Source organism: Manis javanica, chromosome 11 (assembly GCF_040802235.1).
Source record: "Manis javanica isolate MJ-LG chromosome 11, MJ_LKY, whole genome shotgun sequence".
NCBI classification, from domain to species: Eukaryota; Metazoa; Chordata; class Mammalia; order Pholidota; family Manidae; genus Manis; species Manis javanica.
The window spans coordinates 54,270,313-54,293,324 of NC_133166.1; the positions used below are offsets into that span (position 1 = coordinate 54,270,313).

A 23,012-nucleotide genomic window follows, 5' to 3' on the forward strand; every position below is an offset into this window, starting at 1 on the left:
TGCCCATGTGCACATGTGGTGAATGCACAGTGTGCGAGCACAGACTTTGAGAATCCAAACTCTGCATTTACTCAAAAGTTATTGCTTCTCCAGTTTCTGCAGATGCAAACAGGTATAATGCTACTACATTACAGGGTTATGATAGGATTAAATGAGTCAATGTATGTAGACTACTCCGCATGGCAATGCACTGGGTGCACAGTGAGTGTTTCACAAATGCTAACCATAGCCACCAATCTTGATCCAAGTTGGCCAGGCTTTGGCCTCCACTGGCACAACTCATTTCTGGGTTGGGGGTGTCTGTGACTGTGAAACCTCACCTGGGCCATAGGCACCATGACCAAATGTCTTGGATTTTCTGGAAGAGCCTCACTGCATAATCTACCAACCTGTTGTCTTCATACCAACAGTAGTGCCCACTAAACTATGCATTAGGGCTTCTGTCTTGGGAAAGTGTGCTCATCAGGGCCGTGAGAGAGCCAGAGACCGGCCTCAGGGGCCCAGCACAAAGGCCGTGGTGTCCTGGCTGTGGCAGCAGAGGCTGCAATTGGGCAGAGACTGTGGTGCCGGTGTTTAGGCACACTCACCAGACTCCTTAACCCTGAGCTCAGTCTCAGAATTGTGCTGCTCGATGCAGGGAGGAGGGTTAGTTTCTACCAGTGTATGCTCCAGCAGAGCTGCCAGCTCGGAGCCCTTGTCTTACCACCTCTCCCTCCAGAAACTCCTCTCCACCTCCTCCCACACTGGTCTGGGCTGCTGTCATCCCTCTTCCAGACCATAGCCTCCTAGCTGGGCCCTTTCGGACCCAGACACAGCCATCTGGGCATCTTCTTAAAATGCACATGGGATCTTACCACTTTCATGCGTCAGTGGCTTCCCAGCCTGCTCAGAGTGAAATCTAGACTCGGAGAGCTGTGCGGCCCTGCCCTTGCCCTGCTCTTGGCCTCAGCTCCCACTCTGCTCTCTGCAGATGCTCTACTGACGTGCTGTCCAAGAGGACTTTCTGAGGAGTGGAAATCTGAGCAGTCCTGCCTGGTAGCCACTGGCAACCTGTGGCTGTTGAGTACTTGAAATGTGGCTAGTATGACCAAGGAGCTGAATATCAATTTTATTTAATTTTAATTAAATGTAATAGCCACATGTCGCTAGTGGCTACTGTACTGAACCACCTAGTAATAGAACTTCTAGCCTTCTCTTGGTTCTTTCTCAAAGGCTCCAAAATTGTTCCTGTCTCAGGACTTCTGCACTTGCTATTCATACCCTATAACCTTTTCTTTCCTCTTTTCCTGGCTAACTTCTGCTCATCCTTTAGGCCCTACTTAAATAGCTCTTCCTCCAGAAAATCTTCCCTGGTCCCTAATTGAAATCTTTACTCCATCTCGCACAGAAGACATCCTGCCCTTTTACTTTTTAATACCATCATAATTGGTAGTTACATATTATTATTGGGATTGTTTGTTTAATGTCTCTTTCCCTCCTTTGTTCCATGAGGGAAGAACCTAAACTGTGCTCATTCCTGCAGCCACAGTGCCTTGCTCTGGGCCTGGCACATAGTAGGTGTTCAACATGTGTTTGATGAATGAATAAAAGAATGAAAAGGGAATGAAAGAAATGCATGAGGGGAGAAAGAAGTTTGGAGCTTCAGGTTTAGACATACCTGGGTCACCTATTGCCTTCTAACCTTGTTGCCTTAATCTTTAGGCTTTAGTTCCTACCCCTATCAAAATACCGTAGTACTAGGATTTGTCTTTTAGGGTTACTGGAAAGATTACCGGAAACAATGTCTATAAAGATTCTAGCACAGGGCCTGGCTATTTGTAAGCACTCAACAAATGCTAGCTGCCATTGTTATTATTTATTATTATTATAGCACTGACTCAAACTGGGGCTAGTTATACATTCAGGTAACACCCTCTAGAGAATTTACAGCACACCCTCTCTCTTCCTAGCTCATCATCTTCCTTTGTTGTGAGGAAGGCAGTCTGGCAAAAAGATACCACTTATAGGTGGGAGCCCTGAGCCCTGAGAAAGGGCCAGTCAGGCTAAACTCAGGGCTGCTTAGAGAGTACAGCAGTTGCCTGCCCTGGGCTCAAGCCTTTGGACACAGACTCAGTAGTGGCCCCTGAGCACTATGGGGCTGCTTCCTCCCCAGGCTTCACCTGGGTGGAGAAAGCTGGGGTTTGCACCCCCCAGGGTTCTGAGGATGGATGAGAAGGGATTCCGCCAGAGACAGGGACTCTGTTCACAGGGATGAGGGGCTATGCCCTACCACCGGAGAGTGGGAGACCTCGAGGCACACAGGGCTGCTCCTGGGAGGACAGCCAGGGTCTGTGGGGCACAGCACACCTGCTTAAGCCTGCAGCATGTGGTTCACGGCTGTGGCTACTCTTGTGTTAAAACACTGAATAAAAAACCCTTCATTAACCAGATAACCCAAATCCTGATTTGATTGCTTGGGACTTTAAGGAGGGAAAAAAATAAATCATAAGAAACCACCCGTCTGCATCTGTCCCTCTGCTAGAAGCCCTGGAGTCACCACGTGCCCTGATTTCTGCATACAAATGAGCTCAAGTCCACAGCAGAAAAGGCCCGCCCAGGATCCCTGCCTCCTGGCCCCCAGGCCGGGGTCAGCCACAAACCCCAGTCAGCAGCAGCATCTTTAAGAAATGAGTGGTCCAAAGTTCCCTTTCCTAAACCTTCTCTGTCTGCGAAAGAGAGGGTTAATGTTCAGAATCCACAAGGCCATTTGAGGTCCCCCCTCCACTATACAATTATAAACTCGACCTGCTCAGTGAGCTCAGATTCCTCATAGACATCTTTAACTGCAAGAGCTCTGATGTTTAGTAGCTCTTGTTGCCAGTGGATAGCAGGTTCACTCTGCTGGCCCACACCGGGCTCTTCATGCGCACTGTTTCTTGAACTCACTACAGCCCAGCAAGGGTCACACCATTTTACAGATTGGGAAACTGAGTCTGGGGAGGACAAGGAATCACCCACACCCATGCTCTGTCCACCACATTTCTCCCCACTCTTCTCCTAGTCTGTGGTGGTTTCCCTTCATCAGCCTTCCACTGTGGCCCAGAAGACTGATCAAGCCCACATGCCCAATGACCGCACCAGCACAGCCTCGGGCAGCTTGGACTTAGACTCCAGGGCCACCTTCCCTAGATTTTGGACTTGGTTACTTACAGTCTTTGACGGCAGCCTTGGCCTCTTCAGCGTCATTAAAGAAGGAGTAACCTGGGAAAGAGAAAGAAACCTGCCAACTATCCCATACAGTCCCGGACCCCCTGCCGAGCCAGGAGAGGAGGCACGAGGCAGAAGTGGGTGACTGTCCCCTCTGTGGCACAGTTTTATTTCAGAAGGAACCTTGGTGACCATCTGGCCCTGATGGGGCCGCTCTTAAGCTGTACCTGAAAGGCAACAATCTCCTGGTTTTTAAAGGACACCTGGACAGAGCCCTGGGGCCAGGCATTCCAGCACCCTGGGGATTTTCCCTGGGCGCTGGGGAGATTGAGTCCTGGCCTGAGGCCAGGAGGCCTGGGCTCTGAGCAGGGTCATGTCCCTGACCCTTGTGTGACCTTGCCCGGCCACTCAGTGTCCAGGCTCATGTTCCTCATTGGTTAACACATGACAAAACTACCAGAGTCCACTGTGGCTCTGAGAGTCTGTGATCTCTGAAGTGGCTCTAATCCCCTGGGGATCTGAACCCCTGTTGTGTGCTGGCCAAGGGGGAAAATGGACATAGGAGGCTGCAAGAAGGGCAAAACTGCGTATGAGGCTTTAGTGAGGAATCAGGAGGCTGTGTCAGGGCCTTGGTGTGCTCCTCTGAAGACGGCTGGGTGGGGGTGAGGTAGGAGTTTCATATCATGTTTTCACGCAGCAGCACTCACCAAAGGACACCTGTTTTCTAGCTTGGTGTCCAATGTGAGGGTTTATTTCCAGTTACTCAGGAGCCTGGAACAGGGCACGTTTGTGCCTGCTTATGCCTAGTGCCATTTTTTTCCTGTTTCTGTCAGCCACCGCCCTTCAGTTCACTCTGCCCAAAGGGCTGCCTGAGAACAGTATGGGGAACTGAGGAGAGACCTGTTCCTGTCCTAGCTGTGGAAGCCACCTGCCACCCTCCACCCTTCCTGCCGACCTTGCCTTCCCATGATGGTGTCCCCAGGTTTCTGGACCCTTAAATCCTGCTTAAATACCTGCTGAGCCACACTGCATGTTGGGCCCTCAAGCCAGCCCCGTTAACTCCTCTCCCTCCTACAATACTTGCTCTGTGTCCTGTTTGGCCACAGCCCTCATCTACGGAGCAATATAAGGCCTAAACTAGCAATAACGAGTTCACCATATAATTTATTATCCAAATGCAGACACTTTTAAGAATGAAAAACAGCACTAATAATAATTATTCCAGGATAACAGGTGAAAACAATGGGTCCTGGGCAAATTGGGACAGTATAAACCTTGGTCACAATTCATGTACTTCAATATAATACAAAATGTACATTTCCCCTTGAGGAACATTTAAGGAGGAATTTCAGAATGGAGTGGGTTTGTGGAGTACTTTGACTGCCCTGGCTTAGAGAGAGCCTGAAATTCCACCACTGCGGATGGCTTTGTGAATCTATAGACTCCTTAGAATAAGAAGAAGCGTTTTTATGGTCAATTTATGGGGTGTTTACAGAACAGTTGGTTTTTTGCTTATTAACTCTGCAAATACCCTGAGGTGCTGGGACCAGGGAGAAGGACTTTTTGATGTAACAAGTGCCAAGGAAGGGAGGTGCCTGTGCTGGGAGACCCCGGCCCAGGGGCTGCTGGGGCCTGGAGACAAACTGGGTTGACTTGATGTTTGGCTAAGGCCGGCAACCCCAAGCTGCTTCCTCTTCCAGGATGGATCCCTCCTTCTCCATGGCCCTGGGATATCCATACAAGGCTGTTGCTTTGGGAGGGTTCTGAATGGAGCCCCAAGCTCCCTGGGCTGCTGAGATTTGCCCAGACTTTCCCCCTTTCAGGGAGAGCTCATGCAATGCTCAGGCCACTGTTTCTGGCAGGGCACTCTTACTGGCTATAATTAAGCAGGGGTTGGACAACAATGGTCAGCAGTCTGTCCCTCCCTTTTCCCCATCAGGCTGCAGCTCCCAGGGCACAAGCCAAGCAGTGCTTCAGGGCCACCTTCCCTAGATTTTCTGCCCTCAGGTACTCATGATGGGAGAGATTAAGGGCAGGGCAAAGAATCCTAGAGCTGAAAGGTCCTCTGTGGTTTTCTGCCCAAACAGGAATCCCTGTTACAGTATCCCCATCAGTCAGGTTGCTATTAGACTGCTTGATTATCTCTAGTGACAGAAAGCTTCCTCCCTTCGGTACCTTCTGAAGCAGCGTTTTGAGAAGAAGGCACTGATTTTTAGAAAGCTCACTTTAAAATTTGAGCTGAGAGGTATTTCCCTTATTTTTTAAAAAACTTCTGCCTCTTGGTTATATTCATAATGACAAAAACAGCTGCTATTTACTGCATTTGCAGTCTTATATGCTGTGACAGGTAATATTTCACTGATCCTGTGGAGCAGCTTGTATAAGTGTGTATCATTATCCCATTGTCCAGACTAAGCAATGGAGATGCATGGAGGCTAAGCCCCTTGCCAGGGGTCCTGTGGCTCCACAGTGTTGGAGCCAGGGTTGGAAGACACATCTTTCTATCTCAAAGTCCTTGCTTTGAACTGACTTTCCATGAATCAATCCTGTTTGCTGTGTGACCTTGCAGACTTAATCACTTGGGACCTTAGCTCCTTTATCTATAACATGGGGTTACAGAATTATATGTTCTCAAAAAAGCCTTCCCGGTTTAAAAAACCCTGATCATCAATAGTCTATTCTTGCAGGGCACGTGGAGTATTAGATAATGCTGCTGGCACCACCTTCTGGCCATTTGATCCGAGGGCAAGTGATGAAATGAAATGCCGGTTAGCTGGACCTCTCTGGAAAAGGGAAGGGAGAGCGTCTACTTACTTCTTCCCTGGTCAATGAAAGGTCAAGCAGACACTTGCTTGTTTTGTCCACCCTTTATGGTTGTAAATCTTTATGAACATAATACATTATTTTGTTGTATCAGCCTGGTTCCTAGGTTGTTTTTTAATGTGTTTTTAGTTTTTCTCTTCTTTTCAAAACTAGACTCAACTTCTTGCTTGTAACTTGGTCCTCGTCCCCACCATCTCCAGTTCTAGCAAACTTGAGCTTCTGGGTATTGAGAGGTTTTGGGTAATGGGGGGACTGTGGTCACAGAGAGCACCAGGAGGAATTTCGCTCTGTGAATCACATAGTGGGAAAGGACCTCACGGGGTCATTTGGTTCAGTCTCAGGCCATTCCCCTGGAGGCCCGGCCCTCCGGACACTGACCTTGTGAGCGGATGGTCTGGAGGATGAAGTACAGGTACTCCCCGCAGATGCCGGCGGCCTCCAGGAACTCCTCCCGCGTCATGCTGCACAGCTGCAGGCCGCTGATGTTGAAGTGGCAGAAGGAGATGCAGTTGGCATCCAGCTTGTACTGCTCACAGCAGAACTGAAGCCAGTCCCAGACATGGCGCTTAGTCCAGTACTCGGGGTGGACAGATGTCCAGTAGGAGTCGCAGGCTACACCAGGGGAGAGAGAAGTAAGGGACCACAGCCCCTGGGAAGGAGAATGGCCCTTTAAAAGGCCCCCGGAAGGAGGCCCTAGCTGTTAACATCCTCATCCCTTGTCCAGTGAGTTTAAAGGGCCTCCAGCCCGGGGGCTGTCAAATGCTGGGGCCCAGGTCACCTTCTATTCCAAAGCAAAAACCAGTGGGGACTGTATCCTATGGTTGGGCTTTGGGGCAGGAGAGGGAATGACAGGGGCAAGAAACCTAGTCAAGGCTTGGGCGTGCTGAGGCCTAGTTCTGGTGCTTAGAAGAAGAGCAAGTGGAGAAGGAAGGAATAAGCCCGTCAGTGACTCAGTTTTAGATGACATGGTATTAAGAGCACAGGGCTTGGAGCCTGACAAGCCTGGGTTCCAACCCTAGTTTAGCCACTACATACTTGGGCAAAGTATACTGACACATAAGTCTCAGTTTTCTTATCTATAAAATGGGTATGACATGTGTAACTCACAGAGCTGTTACACAGTTTGGGTATAATATAGGTTATATATAGGCTGTGTGGTACATAGAAAATTACCAATCAATTCAACAGTTATTAAATGACCACTGTGTGCCAGGCACCATCTGAAGCTGATTTGATTCCCCTTGCCCTATGGACAGCTGTCAGCACCAGCTAGTGGAGTGTGCACTGCTTCCGGCCATTTTGTGCAAGGGGCCCAGGCCAGTAAGACATTGGCCAGAGTCCCATAGACAGACCTCGGATCACCAAAGCTGCTCCTCTGGTGAAAGGGGCAAGTGAGGGAGTTGGTTATATTGTTGTTTTTGTGGTTTTGGTGGTGTTTTGAGGAATTTTCATCCCATCCTGAGAGCCCCTTCAGAGGAGTCACATATATACCCAGACGGAGGTGGACCCCATGCCTGGCCCTAGGCAGAGACTGGGTGCTCAACAGCTCTGTCCCTATGTCAGGAGGAACAGAAAGGGTGGCAGACACAGGGCACAGAAGTGGTGAGGTACCAGGTAGTTGGGTCCTTAGTCAGGCTCTTTGACATAAATAATTCTGGCAAGTGCCATGGTATCCATTCATTTGCACATTCATCCATCCATTCATTCAATAAATGAGCTTCAATTTCCTCATTGGTAAAGTGGGAAGAATGATATATCATAGAGTTGTTCTGTGGTTTAAATGAGATAGTATATGTTACTTAGAGCCTGGGAGATTTTAATGCTATTATTAAGACTAACAACACCTACTATATATGAAGCAACAAATTGTATGCTAAGGATTCATGGTGAATAAGAAGTTTGGTCCTGGTTACCCAGAGGTCACAGCTGATGAACCTGAGAGTCACAGAGGATTTGCCAAAGATCCCACAGCCAATGTGTGTCAGAGCTGGGATTTGAACCCCAGTTAACTTGAAAGCCATTGCTCTTCTCATTCCATCACACTGGTCCTCAGAGAGTCAGCAGAGAAGAGACAAAGCACGGAGAGGGAGGCGGAGGCGGACAGAGAGCTAGAAATAAGGAGAAGACCTGCAGTGGAAGGCAGGGAGTGGTGCATTGGCACAGGTGACTGGCTCAGTTGTGTGCATGACAGAAAGGGTCGCTCAGGAGTCAGGCTCCCCCATGAGTATCAGCAAAGCTCTTCTGGTTTCCCTTTCAAATGCGGCATTTGATGCCACTGTCCCCAGGGGAGCTGAGGAAGGAGGCAGGTGGGCAGCCCTGCATGTCAGCTTGTCAAGCTCCTCAAATGCTCCTGTATTCGTATGACAGTCTATTTCACAAAGGAGGAAACGGGGGTTCCCTCTAAAACTCTGAGTCCTTCCAGAAATCTCTTTTCCCACTGTGGAGTAGGTGGAGGTGTGATCAAACCTAAACAATTGGTCTATTTTAATTTAAAAATAATTTTAATCAGAATTTTATGTGCGCATGGATTAAAGAGTCAACATGCTGCCAGGACGGTTGAGGCTGACGCCATCACCTCTACTGGTGGGCAAGGGGAGGGCGGCAGGCCCGTGAGGCTGACATTCTCTTCCTGCTCACTGGCCACTGGCTGGAGCCAGCCTGCTGCCCTGACGGGCATCTTGGGACCAGCAGGATCTCCTGGGAAAATAGGGCCATTCCCAGTCTGGTCTGTGCTTTCATGTACTGATTTCTGGCTTGAGTAAACCGTGGAGGCCTTTGATTTTCCTGGTATTCTGATGAGAGATGTTTATGAGCCTTGAAATTCTTCCGCCCTTGGTCCTGAGCTGAGCCCCAGTGGAGATGGCTATCGGCATGCTGCAGTCAGAGGACACAGTTTATTTCTTTTCATGGAAAGGGTTTGCCAAGTCTCCATTCCCCTCTCCTCTCCATTTCCACCCCCTTGTTATTTTCTTTGGCATGTGAAGAGGACCATGTTGTTTCTGGGAGCCAAGAGGGCCTACAGGATTCGGGGAAGGGCGGGTGGGGGTGGGCACTGCCACCAGGACATGTTGCTGGCGCAGGCTCCCTGGCCCGCAGCTCTCCCGTGTGAAGCTCACCCACAGAGCGGGCTTTGTGTGTGGCTCTGGCTCCTGGAGGGAAGCCAGAGTCAGAGCCAAGCATGGTGGGCTCTCCTCACCAGGAAAGTCCTTCCCATAGCCTCCAGAGCTGAGAGGAAAGTGGCTGTTCTCAGCGATGTGGAGGGCCACGAGAGCCAGCATCCTGGGGTGCTTCTGGGTTGTAGTGTATTTCCACAGTCTTATCCTCATGGCTATGTACTGGCTGCAGGGCTGAGGCTGATGGGGTGAGGAAGGCCTGCTTCACCCGGCCCCTTCCCACCCCCTCCCCGTTACTCCCTCAGGAGTGCCTCCTGGTCTTCCCTTTGCCAGGATGAGGCCCCCATCTTCCTTCTCCTAACTAACTCCTGCTCATCCTTAAGACCACGGATCAGCCTTCTCAGGGAGTCTTCTCCCTGTACAGCCCCTCAGGTGTCCTTCTCAGAAGGATCCACACCCACCTCCCTCCTTCTGCAGACCTTGAGCTCCACGAGGTAGGGCCAGCTCTGCTTTGCTTGCCCTGAGTCAGGCATGCTTGGGGCTGGCCGAGCCCACAGTGGGTGCTCAATGAGTGTCACTGACTGGCTGAATGACCAGTAATTATCATCTCCACTTTGCAGGTGAGGTAACAGGTTCTGGGAGGTTACATGACTCTACTAAGGCCACATGGCTATCCATTAGGGTGTTAGGCCCCATATCAACTCTGCTGTCTCTCAGTGTGGGAATTTTGCATCATATCATGCCTCATTCATCTTGGTTGAGGGACCCAATTGGACACATATCCTGAAGACTCACTAAAAAGATATAGATGAAGGCATATATATAATATATATATATTATATTTAATATATAGATATTTAAACCTAGATTGTATTTACAATCTCGGTTTAAAACATCAGAAAAAGGATGGAGACTGATGATGATAATGTTTACAACCCCAGTGAATGATGTGAAGAAGACCCTTTTGCTACTTGGAAGACATGAACTCAGAACCAATAAAAGAAAGGCTGGTATACCTCCAGAATATGTTATCTTTAATAGGTTGTATTATCTGGAAATGTAAAGTGTTTTCCTCAATGCACCTACCATTCATAAATTAATCTAAACTTTTTGGAGAAGCTGAGCTATGGGGCTCTTCTGCCTGTGTTGACTGGCTGGGGATGGATGATATCCTGTGCCTGGTAGACTTAATCCAAATGTCTACAGGCCACTAGCAAGCAGCAGACTTGGCCAACTCCTTTGAAGTCAGAAATAGGTCAGAACATCTGATGTCTTATCTTATGCAAGTGCTCTTAAAAAAATGTTTCTAGGCAAGTCCTCTTGCTGTCTCTTCCAACTGGATTGCTCCCCCTAAGGCCTTCCTAAATAGAAATTCTGGAGCCAACACTTTATTTTCTTGGAGCTTCATTTAAAATAAGAATTGTGGGGGAGTTTTTACTCTTTTCATATTACAAAGAAGTAGATATGCAGCAGAATGCAAAATCTGCAGACTGTGAAGGTAGTTTGAGCTTACAGCTTTGAGGTATGTCCCCAGACCCTCTGAAGGACAGCATGTTCTTCCCCTCTTGCTGACTGGGGAGCATAGAAGAGAAAGTGTGTGAAGCTAAGCGAACATGCCAGCTACAGGGATTCAGTCAGGCTCTGTTCCCATCCTCCACTGCAGAGTTCTGTCAAATGACTGGGAGTGGCGGGGCCTTCTGCAGGGAGCTGCAGGATTGTGTGGTGTCTCTGAGCTTGGGCTATGGAGTCTGGGCTAGTAGACCTTCCTGGGGTGTTCCCAATTTGAAGAGTCTAGCTCTTCAGCCTACCAAAGTTTCCTAACCTCCCTGGACCTCAGTTTCCTTCATCTGTAAAACAGGAATAATAATAGTGCTTACATCTTAGGAAGTTAGCTGTGAAAAGGAGAAGAAATGATGCCGGTAAGGAATTTAGCTCAAGCTCAGTTATCTGGATGACATCAAGCTTTTGATACAAGTTACCTGTAATTATTATTTTGGGACTACCTTCATTCTCAGGGAAATAAGGCCTTCCCCACCAGGGCCTCAGTCTAATGGAGGGACAAGCAGAACAAAGCAAGTCCAGGGTTAGGTGAAGGGGAGGCAGATAGTCGGGGTCAGAGGAGGTCCAAGTCAGAGAGCCTGGGCCATAATTAGCATGATTTCTTAGCACAGGGAGTTGGGAAAATTTTTTTGCCTGGGGCAGTGCTGAAGAGAGCTGGTGAGTGGACTGGGTAGCATGAGGCACCATCAATTGTGGCCTTGTCACTGAAAGGAAGGACTTTACGAGGGGAAACCTCAAATGAAAAATTGCTTCCAGGTTTCCTTCCAGAACTGGTCTAGTCCCATCCAATAGCCCTTCTTGGCTTTTCTTCCAAGCTTGTGGAATGATTTAGATCAGGGGGAGGGAAAAAAAAAAAAAGCCCAGAGCAGTGTAAGAAACTAGATGGAGAAAAGATGAGAAGGACTGGCTCAGTATCAGCAAAGAACCATGGTCTGGACTGTGTGGATTTAGAAAGGGGCAGAAAGCAGCAAGCCCTGAGTGGTTCTGGGGCCATAGCTCCCTCCAAGGCTCAGATGTATGCAGGATAGACTAATGGTGGCCAATGGTGAGCTCTCTCCCTGGGAGTGCTCCTGGGATATGACTATAGCCATGGGGCTCACCTCAGACTTTCTGATGATTTTGTGTTCGTTAGCTGGTTTTGATTTAGAAATTCGTAGACTCTTTCTTTTGCATGGGCTCTCAAACCTCTATACCCAGCAGAAGAGTCTTGCTTAGAAAGGCCCACATGGTACCCAAATGCCTTTTCCCTTGATCTTCTAGATGTTAACACCCAAGATCAGTGGGTTTTGCACCTTTGAAAATAAGTTCTTTCTTTAAATAAAATGTCCCATTGTGTAAAGTTAACCTATTTATTGAGCCCTTAGTATGTGCTGGTTCACATGCTATACTCTTGTGTTTTCCCATGTTATCCTCAGCACACTGCCATGAGGTCCCAGATCATGCCATCCATTTTACAAAGTAAATGAATAAAGTAAAGCACACAAGAGTGAGATCTCTTTTCAAGGTCACACAATGAACAAGTCATAGAGTAGTATTCCAATTCCTTCAGCCAAGTCTTACTAACCACTATGCTGTACTGTCTTCAAAGTGTGTGAACCTTGCTTGAGAGTGGGGATGGAGATAGGGAGCTGAGGCCTGGCCTTCTGCCATCTTAGGTTCCTGAGGGACTTCTCAGGAGTACCTAGAACTACTCCAATCTAGAAACCTCTATAGCAGACAAAGTGTAAACAAGATTCCAGAGTGAAGGGGGCACCACACATTGGTGTGGCCATTTGCAGGGGGCAGTGTGTGGGCATGTGGAGGTTCAGGATGGAGTCCCAGAAAGTGGGGATGAGGCCAGGGTGCTCCATGACTTATCAGGTGCTTGGCTACTGGATCTTGATTGGAGATATAATCTTTTAAAAAATATCACATGCTTGTGAAATATATGAAGCTCCCCCCTCTACACTTTGGTAAAAATTTTCAGTGTTCATAATTCTTTATTTTAAAAAAGATGAAGGGATGGCCAGGGCAAGTTACTGAAACTGTATACAGTATTTTGTAGCTGGTGGCTGTCCACTCCTCAGCCTGTAGTGAGCCATGCAGGAATCCCATCTCAGAGAGCAGGTCAGAGCTTTTAGAGTCAGCATGCAGAGGGCACGGGTTCAGCTGTCCTCTGCTAACGACCTTTGAAAAGGCTGTACATGCAGCTGGTTTTCCTAACTAGGCTGAGTATCCCTCCCTGCCCCCTTGTTGACATCATCTGTCTGTGTGCACAGCATTTCTCTGTCCCTTTCTTTCCCTTTGGCCTCAAGTACCTAAGCTGTCCCAAATTCCAAACTGGAAAGGTCGAGATGAAGACCTTTGTGGCTTTTGTTCAATATGAACAATGAAGAGAGGAGACAGAAAACTGTTTTCCACTACCTGGGAGTTGTGAGGTGTTCCTGGCTTCGGTGAGCACCTCCCAAGTGCCTGGCATTTTGCTGGACATTCTACATGTAAATTGCAGGCGGTCCTCCAAACTCTAGGAGGCAGACACTATATCAGCTGAGGAAAGGGTATCTCAGGGATGTTAGAAAACACCAGCCTATGGCTATAGGACTGGTAAGCAGCAGTGCCAGCCCTTGAACCCAGACTTGACCAGGAAGCTTCCATTGGGACAACCCTGAATTTGAGATGGAATTTCCTGTGCAGCTGGAAAGATGCCTCACAGCTCACTGGCCACTGAGCACAGAAAGTTTACAGAGCAGCATCCAGAGGAGAACCTACCTGTCCCCTGTGCATCCCTCTCAGAGGGGGCTTTGCAGGCTCTCAGATGTGTCATCATCTCCCAGGGAGAAAAAGACAGAAGCCACCATTGCCATTCTTCCCACTCGTGGGACCTGTGAGGCTCACCCTGCTCACCCAAAACTACCCTTCAACTCTCAGCTTTAACCTTTAAGAGATCAGATGCATTCAGCCCCTTCTCAGATCCAGAGGCAAGATGGCAAGTCAAAAAGCCTGCCTCCACCCTCAGGGAATGGTAGGAAGCTGGGCCACTCCCAGAAGATATTTCATTTTCATTGGCTTCACACCTTGGGGACGACTTTATATTCTCTCCGTGGGTGGAGAAGAAGGCTGCCTCTGTGACTTTAATGCAGGGATCAGAGAAGCTCCTGGAAGGGACCATAGAAATGACCTGGTCCAGCTGCTCATTACACTGACTGAAATGCAGAGGCTCAGGCAGGAGAAAGCTGTGTCTGTGTATCTAAGACTGTTGGATTAAGCCACACTGGCAATCCTTTAGGTAATCACTTCTGTTAATTCTTTTTTTTTAACTTAATATAAACTTTACCATTTAACCCTTTTTAAGTGAACAGTTTAGTGGCATTAAAGAAACATTCACACTGTAGTGCAACCATCACTACTGTCCACCTCCAGAACTTTTTCCCCAAACTGAAACTAGTCCTTCATTTGTAAACATTTCCGTGTGCTTGCTGTGGGCCTGGCTGTGTCCCAAGCACTCCACGCACATTAACATGCTTCACCCACATAACAACAGTACAAGGTAGGCATTATTACTATCTCCATTTTACAGATGAGAACTCAGAGGCACAAGAGATTAAACTGGAGCAGCTATTAAGTATCAAAGCCTGTCTGCACATTTAGGATGTCTGGCTCCAAAGTCCAAGCTCAACAACTATAGAAGCTGCTGCTCCACTACCTGGGATCCTGCCTGGGGAAGGCAGTTGAGGCCACCCCTTCCCACTACCACTTCACTGCCACCCCAGAATAGGCAGGAACAGGGGGTTCCCAGGAAAGCAGGTCTAGATTATGCATGGCAGGAGAGAAGGGCCAGGAGCTGGGCCCCACCATCGTGGGACATACAGGGAGGGGATGGGGTAAAAGCCTCCATTTTCTTCCTTAAAATTGAAATTTAGTCTTGAGGAGGAGATTGAGTGCATTTCTCATTGTCTTTCTGGGAAATGAGGTGCTTCTTAGGCCTAAAGAAGCAGTGTAATATGCATCTGGACGACAGGTCCAGATGCAATTACCTGGACCCTTCAGATGAGAGTGAGAGATGTCCTGCGTGCACCTGGATGCATGTGCGGGGCTGGGAATAGGTGTAGGACTGAGGTAGGGAGGTAAGCAAGTCAAGTCTGTCTGCACAGCCCTGGCCTCTGGCCTCTTTGTGGCGGTGGATACTTCACCCCATCCTTGGAGGCTTGGCCTGTCCTGCTTCCTGAGCCTGACTGAACTGCCAGGCTGGGGTGCACAGGGTTAAGGCTCTGTGTACTTGATTAGCACTTGCTTCACCAGCCATGGGTGTGTGCCTGCCATGCTAACAATCTGCTAGGTTTGCTGTGATGTGCAGTCATCCTGCACCTGGGGACAGAGGCCCTCCAAGGGTTTCTGGGGCAAAGCTCAGCTGGCCTCTGTTTGCATGGAATTCGTACAAGGCCCCATGCTTGCTTGTTAGGTGAAAAACTTGGGTGGAAAGAGGAGGAGGGTGGGAAGCGTGGCCTGGGGGACAGTGAGGGAATTTGTTTACTCAGCACTTGCTTTGTGCCAGGCTGTCTATTGTACAATTTGACCCCCTTACTCCCTACTGTGATTCTCATCATCCCTGTTTTAGGGATAAAAAGAAATGGAGGCTCAGAGAATAAGGATGATATTCATACCAATAACCACAATGTTACATCATTTATAATAAGACAGACTAGGCAGGAGAGTTAGGAGTATAGGTGCTCAAGTCAACTTGCATGAAACTTAACTAACCATGAGACCTCGAGCAAGTCACTTACTCTTTCTGTGCTTCAGTCTCTCCATCTATAAAATGGGGATAATAATTGTTCATTTCTTACAGGGCTTCTCAAAGGATGGGTACTTGACACAGGGCCTGGGGCTTAGCTAGTATTGTGCAAATGTTAACTAAAACCATAAAGATCAAGCAATCATAGTATACTAGGTTCTGGGGTAAGGGCTTCTTTCTACTACATTGTTTAAATATAATAACTCTATGAGATTGGTATTATTATCTCTGTTTTATCTGTTAGCAAAATGAGGCTCAGAGAGGTTAGTGTAGTTCCCCCAGGGCACAGAGCCTGGAAGAGGTTGTAGGGAGGACCACAGTGTTTCCCCTCTGCAGGAGCTGCCTATCCTGCCACCTGGGCCTCTCTCCGCCCTCTGCCCTGAACACTAGTGAGAGATGGCATTTGTAGGCCCCCAGCACAGCCTTGTCACATGCCTGAGGCCAGCACCACCACTTGCCTGAGCCCATCCCAGCCCAGGTGGGCTTCGCCAGATGCACATACCTGTCTGATGCTCAAAGGCAGGATAATACTCTTCATTGCTGAACAGATCAGTCCAAGACATCAGGGGGTCACAGAAGGATGTGTTGGGCAGGAAGGTGCTGTGTGTCACTGAGTCCAACATCACCCTGCAACGGCAGGAGAGGCTGTGAGGAGGCAGACAGTGCTCCTGGAAGCCACACTGCAGGAGTCCCCAGTAGGGCAACACTTGGTGTTTAATAATGATAGCAACACTTACAAGCATTCAGCTACTTAGGAGACAGGCACCCCTCTAAATGTTTTCCTTGATGTATCATTTAATCTTTGCACATCCTGTGAGGTTTGTACATCGATTCCCATTTTATAGGTGAGAAAACTGAGGCAGAGGAGTTGTGGCAATTGCCCGTGTAACATGTCCAGTAAATTGCAAAGCTGGGATTTGAGGATGGAGGCTCTGAGTCAATACTGCCTCTTTTTTAATTTTTCCTATTTGCTTTCATTTGACCCTTGAACTCTGGCTTATAATGTCTAACAATAGCTTCTGAAAACAGGGCAAGAATTGCCATAAATTAATATATCCACAAACCCTTATTCTCAATTCTGAAATCTGAAAGTTCTGAAATTGAAAGTGTGTGTATGTATTTGGTGCAAACTTATTTCCCAGCAAGAAAAACAGTCCTGAATTGATGTTATATAGTTTTATATACTATTACGTATGTTACATTTGCACATTTATATGTATATACATATATTAACTATATACTATACATATATAAACTACATATTGCTAGTTTTATAACTATAGTTTTTATTTATTCTACTTGATGAATATTCATATTATACATTGAAGAAATATTAATGTGTTTAAGCATTCCTAGGAGGAATACCTTGAAAAGGGAATTCTATATTCTGCAGTATATGCACTGTATAACCTTCCTAAACCTGAAGAATTCTGAATTTGCCACATTTCGAGCCCTAGAATTTTGGATAAAGATTGAGGCTCTATGATAACTGTGACTACTTCACTTTGGGCTCTGTGCTGAGCACTTTGGAACTGTACTTTCATTATTCCTGGTCTCCTTGGACAACCACTCTGGGAGGGTCTGGTACTGGTTCCATTTTATAGATGAGAAATGGATGCAATGAGATTCTAGGGAATATGTCCCCCTCCACCTAGTTTGCAGGTAGTAGAGTTTGGGTGATAACTCAGTCTTGTCTATTTAAGAAGTCATAATCCTGGACTCCTCACTCACATGCATTCTTACCCAGACAGTCTCATATTTCAAGTTTCTCCTTGCTGTTTTGTACATTTCCACAATTAAAAAAGAAAAGAGAGAATTCATGTTTGGTGGATTAGAAAACTCTGTTCGTCCAACTTCTATTTTCTGATGCTCACAACAATGTTGAGCAATAAGATAGGGTGGTTCTGCCCCCATAGCAAAGGGGACACAGCAGCTCAAGATCACACAGCTGCTAAGTGTCAGAGCAAAGAATAGACTCCGTGTCTTGGGCTATTAAGCTCATCGAATTTAAGATGGTCAGGTGATTATCAATCTTCTAGTCCAATGTTCCCCAAACTTTAGTCATTTGTCTTCTGTAACAATAATTTACTTAATACATTAAAAAAACCAACTCCCTTTTTAACATAAATGCATTTATTTAGAAGGAAAACTATATCGCCACTATAAATGAGACGTCAGTATTCTCTTAATATATGTAGAAATAAAGGCATAAGCATTTAAATAAAAATTGTTCATCTGAGCACCACCTAAATCTGAGTTTAGCAAACCACTAGCTACAGGCTCAATCCAGTCTGCCACCTGTTTCTGAATGGTCCCCAGCTAAAAATGATTTTATATTTTTAAATAGTTATATATTAAATGGTTATATAAGTACCTACATAATATCGTTGACTTTGCCTTTTGGCCTGCAAATCCTAAAATATTTTCTACTGGCCTTTTAATTAAAAGTTTGCCTACCCCTGAACAGATCTGTCTTGTGTATCATGAGTGATATGAGTATCAAATATTGTAAAGTACTGAGTTAGTGCAATCTTTCCCCTCACCCCACTATTATACAGCTGAGGAGGTTAAGGCCTAGGGCATTTGTGTAACTTGCTCAAGGGCACACAGCCAATGGGTTGCAGAGTTACATTAAAGAGAGTTCTTAATTTTACTGACTCTCAGCCTATCTGCTTCCCTTTCTAGAAACACTCACAGTCACATCTGCCCACAGACACTCACCAGGCACAATCACATATTGGACCCCAGAACTGAGAGGGGCAGGGATTGTGTGATTTCAGAACCAAAGACCAATTCTTGGGGCTATTTGCGAATCTCCCATCATTATCACCATTAGACGCACGTGAGAACTGCACCCTTGACATGGGTAAGTAACTGAACTCAAATTCTCTCACGTGGACACCCTTTCAGGGCCATCACCAGAGAGTCACCGGTCCCATCTGGGAGTCTCCTTCTTGAGGCCCAGAGAGGGTTAACGTGCCCAGTGGATTATCAAGTTCATGGATCTCCCCCTGGGAGTGGTATCAGAAAGAGGTCAGGGCTGCCTGGGTTTGGACTCTGATTTTCCCACGAATCGGCTAGTTTTATATCCTGAGCAGGAGGTGGGAAAAAGAGGGTTGTGGGGGGCGGGGTTTTGAGGGAGAGAAGGGCCCCTGGAGCCCAAAGCCCCTTCTACTTTTTGGAGCTGACTTCAGAAAAGTTCCCCTGAGTGAGGGCTAAAGGTCAAAATGCCCACATCCCCCCTGGGCCAGAGGCACAGAAAACTGAGGAAGAGATGGCAGACCTCTACATGAACTCCATGGGTAGGTGTGGAGAAAGGAGAGGTGGATTCCACAGGGAAGAAAATAAAACAAAGTCCCCAGGTCTTCAGCATCAATTAGCAATGCTCCAGATACAAAATGTGACAGCAGGAGAGTTTCCTCATCTGCCTGACAAATAGCTCTCAAAAGTCAAATGGTAAATTGAATTTGATCATATCTTGTAAGGAATATTTTTGATCAGGAGGATAGTTAGCTCCTTTAAGGATTGTTTTCTCCCCTTTACACCCGCCCACTCACTTGCTCTGTGCTCTCTTTGGTGCTACACACAGCCTGATACCTAATTCTCTTGGGTAGTTCCTTCAATGGAAAATTATATCCATTAAGTGTTCTTAAACGCCTCTCTCAGGCATACAAAGTGCTATATTTCTTCTGTAATTACTTCTTGATTTTTGGAAAATGTTTTTATAAAATCAGCAGAAGCATTTATTTTTTCTTTTTGCTATTGCATTAGGAGGGGATATTATTAACTCTGGGCTCCCTACAAAAGACCTTGGCCACTTAGCTGGCATGCTCTAGGTGTGAGAATTCAGGGGTAACGGCTGCTTTGTATTCAGTAGTCCAGATTCTTAGGCCCTCTAAGGTCCTTGTAATAACTGAACAGTTTAGCTTTTAAGATTTCTTTAATGTAGGTGGAACAGGGTAGGTTGGAAGGAACAGCTGTTTGGGGCCCCATTTCTCAGCAAGCACATCATGGCCCAATGATATGTAGACCCAGGACTGAAGTTAGACAATGCATTCCAGTGGAGTGACATTGACCTTGGAGGGAAAAATGGGTTCTTGGGAGTCAGAAAAATCTTAGGCATTATTATGTTTCATGACCCTCCAAAGGGTCATGTATATAAATCATATAGTTTATATATCTCCACAGCATAAATGATATGGAGGATATTGAAGATATTAACATCTCATGGGGGGAAGGACAATTAAGGAAAAATGACCCAACAAGGCTCCTTAGTAGGGGCGATAATAAACAAAAGGTTCAGAAGCCCGAGGTGAGACCTAGAGTCAGCAGCAGGACAACAAGGGAATATCTAGTGAGCACCCTTGGCCTGCTGTTCTGGCCACACGTTTTTGTTTTTCAAGGGGCTGCCTGGTTTGTTATTACTTTGTAAAGAGCCTTGGCTGGGAGCCACAAATTTGCTTCTTGCACCTTTCCAAGCCTCAATTCTTCATATGCTAAATGGATACACGTGTGCCTATATGTTGGTTACATTTGGATATTGTGGTCAAACAAGCTCACCAGACTGGGGTAAAATCCAATCACTATAAACAAGATTAAACTTTTAGTTCTGAAAAGGCCCCCTGATTTCCTCTCCTTCCTTCCCCCCTATGCTCACTACTTTCAGCAGTGGGCTCTGGGCATCTTTTGCCTGGGCTAAGGCCCCTTCACCCTCTGGACCCTTACTAGCTGCACATCAACAGACCCACAGCTGCTGGAACTGGTTTCCCCTAGTTGTGGTTGCCACTGTAGCTTCTAGTAAGTCAGAAAGGATCACGCACCGTACATGGATTCTCTGCACAAGAAAGGCTGGCTGCAGGTACCTTTGGGAACAAGACAGGGATGGCATGGAAGCTGAGGTCCCCGACACCTCCAGTGGCTTCGGGACCCTTCTGAGAGCCGACTCACTCACCAGATGTGCACAGGGAGGGTCCACACAGTCAGAGAGACAGGCCTGTCAGTGTCTCACCCCCACATGAATTGGAGGCAGCAGTCACAGGTGTGGTGCCCATGGCCTGAGCAACAGGCACCTTGGCTCCGTCTTCCAGAGAGAGGGGAAGGAGGGAACCACCCAACCTTGGCCAGTTTGCCGGAGGAGGAAAATTCCTCCCTGACCCTGGCAGAGATCATCAACTTCAATCTAGGCATGGGACCAAATATCCACCCAATTAAACATCTACACATTGGTTGTTTATGTACCAAAACATCACCAGACAGAACAAGGCCATGAAGGTATAAATCAGAAAAAGGGGGCCAGGAAGGGTCTTCCCCGATACCACCATCTGGGCATTGGGAAGAGAAACGTTCTTTCTCCTTCAGAGCCTCAGTGACACCTGAATGTCTACTGGGTCCTGAACCCTGTGGGTGAGGCAGGGCCACTTGCCCACTCTTTGGACCTCCGTAGGAAGGGACACATGGAGGAAAACCTGGGGAACTCTTCCAACACTTGGTGTTAAAGGATGGTGGGTCTGGCGCATGAGTGTTTGTTCTTGTGGGAGAAACCAGAGCAGTTGCAAGAACTGGATTGCTGACATCTTGCCAAGTGATTCCTTATGTCTCCTTAGCTCGCTTGGGGAGTTTGCTAGGTCATTCTTCTTCTGAAGGCACAGCAAAGACTCAGAGAAGGTATGCTGTATAGCATACTGTGGGCTCCAATGCAAAACTCACCGTTTTTGGAATTAAGCAATTGGAGGCTAAATTCTACCCCTGAAGGCAAAGGGTGTGGGACACATTTCTTCTTCTCAGCCTGCTGAAATCCTGTTAATTTTGTCTCATGCCAAGTATAAGTGTGAAGGTATAAATCAGAAAAGCTCACGACCCTCTCTGAGTTCATCTCTAAAATGAAGATTTTAACACAGTTATCAGAATGTCCTGAGAATTTAATGAAATTGGATAATAAATGCAGAGGACTGGGCATAGTACATGCTCATTCCTATCGCAGAGGGGGAAAACGAATCAGTCATTGCCGATATATCTAAAAGGTTGCTACTCAGGTGAGAAATGACAACCAAACTCAGTGAAATCTGCTGAGAACACCTCAAATCATAAAAAACATTCTCACAGAGAACATGGGGACTAAAGAATTAAGCTTTCTGTCAGAGGGGCAAACAACCCCTCTCCCGGGTCTTTGGACTAAAACACGAAGCTGTCTCCATAAATCACTTTACCATTCTAGGCCTCAGTTTTCTCACCTGTAAATGAAGAGGCTGTACCTAATGCTCTCCGACACCCTTCCTAATTTGTAAAATTCTTAGCACATCCAGCTTGTTAGAAAAAGGAGCATGTGCTACCGGTGGCTGCCAGCAGGGGGCGAATGCACAGGAACCCTACACCTCGCAGAGTGAAAAGGTCCCAGAAGGCAGGGAAAAAACCCTCACCATTGCTTTTCTGGAAGGGGAATACACTGAAGTGGTGTGAAAGAGCAAAACGGGTTTCATTTAAGTTACTGTGTACAGACGAATTCGTGAAAAATGTCCTAAACTGTAATAAGGCGGCTGTCTTCTCTGTATCAAGGGGGAGCCGTGAGCAGGCCAATGGAGAAGGGAGGAATTTATAGTCAGAGGGAAGTGAGCTTTTTCTAAAACTGAATATTTTTTGGTGTAAAATTCGGCTCCCCTTCCTCCAGGACCAGTAGAGAACTGAGCACCTGTGTGCATCCTCTCTTAGTTCCCCTTGTTTAGTTAGTGATCCAGAGCGACTGGGGCTGTGGAGGAGCGGGTGGGTGACTGCACCGCCTGAGGAAGCAAAATGTCTCAGGCAGGCAGTTCAATCCCGGTCAAACAGCTGCCGGAGGCACTGTGACTGACGGCAGGCAGGCTGGAGACGGACGGCCACTTCCAGGCCCCAGCCCGAGCCTCTAGTCCTGACACCCCTTACAATTTCTCCAAAAGAGCAAAGAAAAGGTGCTTACGTGAGAACAGCGGTGACTAGGTCCAAAGAGGAGGCTTTCAAGGCAAGAGAAGGCAGGCGCTCCCGGCACCAGCGTACAGTGGAAATAAAGGTACCTGTAACCTTGTGATATAAGTAACACCTACAGACAGGTCCGTTTGGTTTTTCAGGTTTACGCACAGCCCCTTTGATGACGGTGACATACGGTGTGACACGGCTCCTTGGAGGGGGGAATGGTTCTCACATGTAGAAAGTTTACCTTTATCCTGCTTTTGTGCCCAGCTCACCACCCACCCCCACCCTGGCCCAGGAGACTCAGTAAACAAGCTGAGAATTCTTGCCTCTGGGAGCTTTGCGGGATCGTGGGTTTGCTGGGAGTTCTCATTTGTGTAAGCTGGAGGGGAAGCTCCGAGCTGCTGCCCTTGTGCCTGTGGTCACAGCCTCCCTCTTGGGTCCTGCCACTGTTGTATAGCACGTCATTCTCCCTTTGCTGCGTGGTGAGGAGGAGGGGCAGGATGGGACAGTGGTTAAGAGCAGAGGCCTTGCAGCCACACAGTTTGGATTCAAATTCTAGGTCCATTAATTGTTAGCTGTGTCACCTTGAATAACCTAATGAGCCAGTCAATAATTTA

At 47.3% G+C, this 23,012-nt stretch overlaps 1 protein-coding gene across 7 annotated transcripts in view; it reads right to left on the reverse strand.

Annotated features, from left to right (window-relative positions):
- Positions 1-23,012, reverse strand: part of ELF5 (E74 like ETS transcription factor 5) — a 50,709-nt gene that overhangs the window by 17,021 nt on the left and 10,676 nt on the right. For 3 of the 7 annotated variants that reach the window (XM_017642158.3, XM_017642155.3, XM_017642156.3), the window contains exons 2-4: positions 15,956-16,080; positions 6,388-6,621; positions 3,190-3,240 (exon numbers count right to left, since the gene is read on the reverse strand). In XM_017642158.3, the coding sequence (XP_017497647.3) occupies positions 3,190-3,240; positions 6,388-6,621; positions 15,956-16,080 (410 nt within the window). Of the gene's footprint in view, positions 1-3,189; positions 3,241-6,387; positions 6,659-15,955; positions 16,081-22,402; positions 22,613-23,012 lie in introns of those variants that run through there. The other 4 variants (XM_037019848.2, XM_017642157.3, XM_073216388.1 and 1 more) reach the window with 4 other exon arrangements.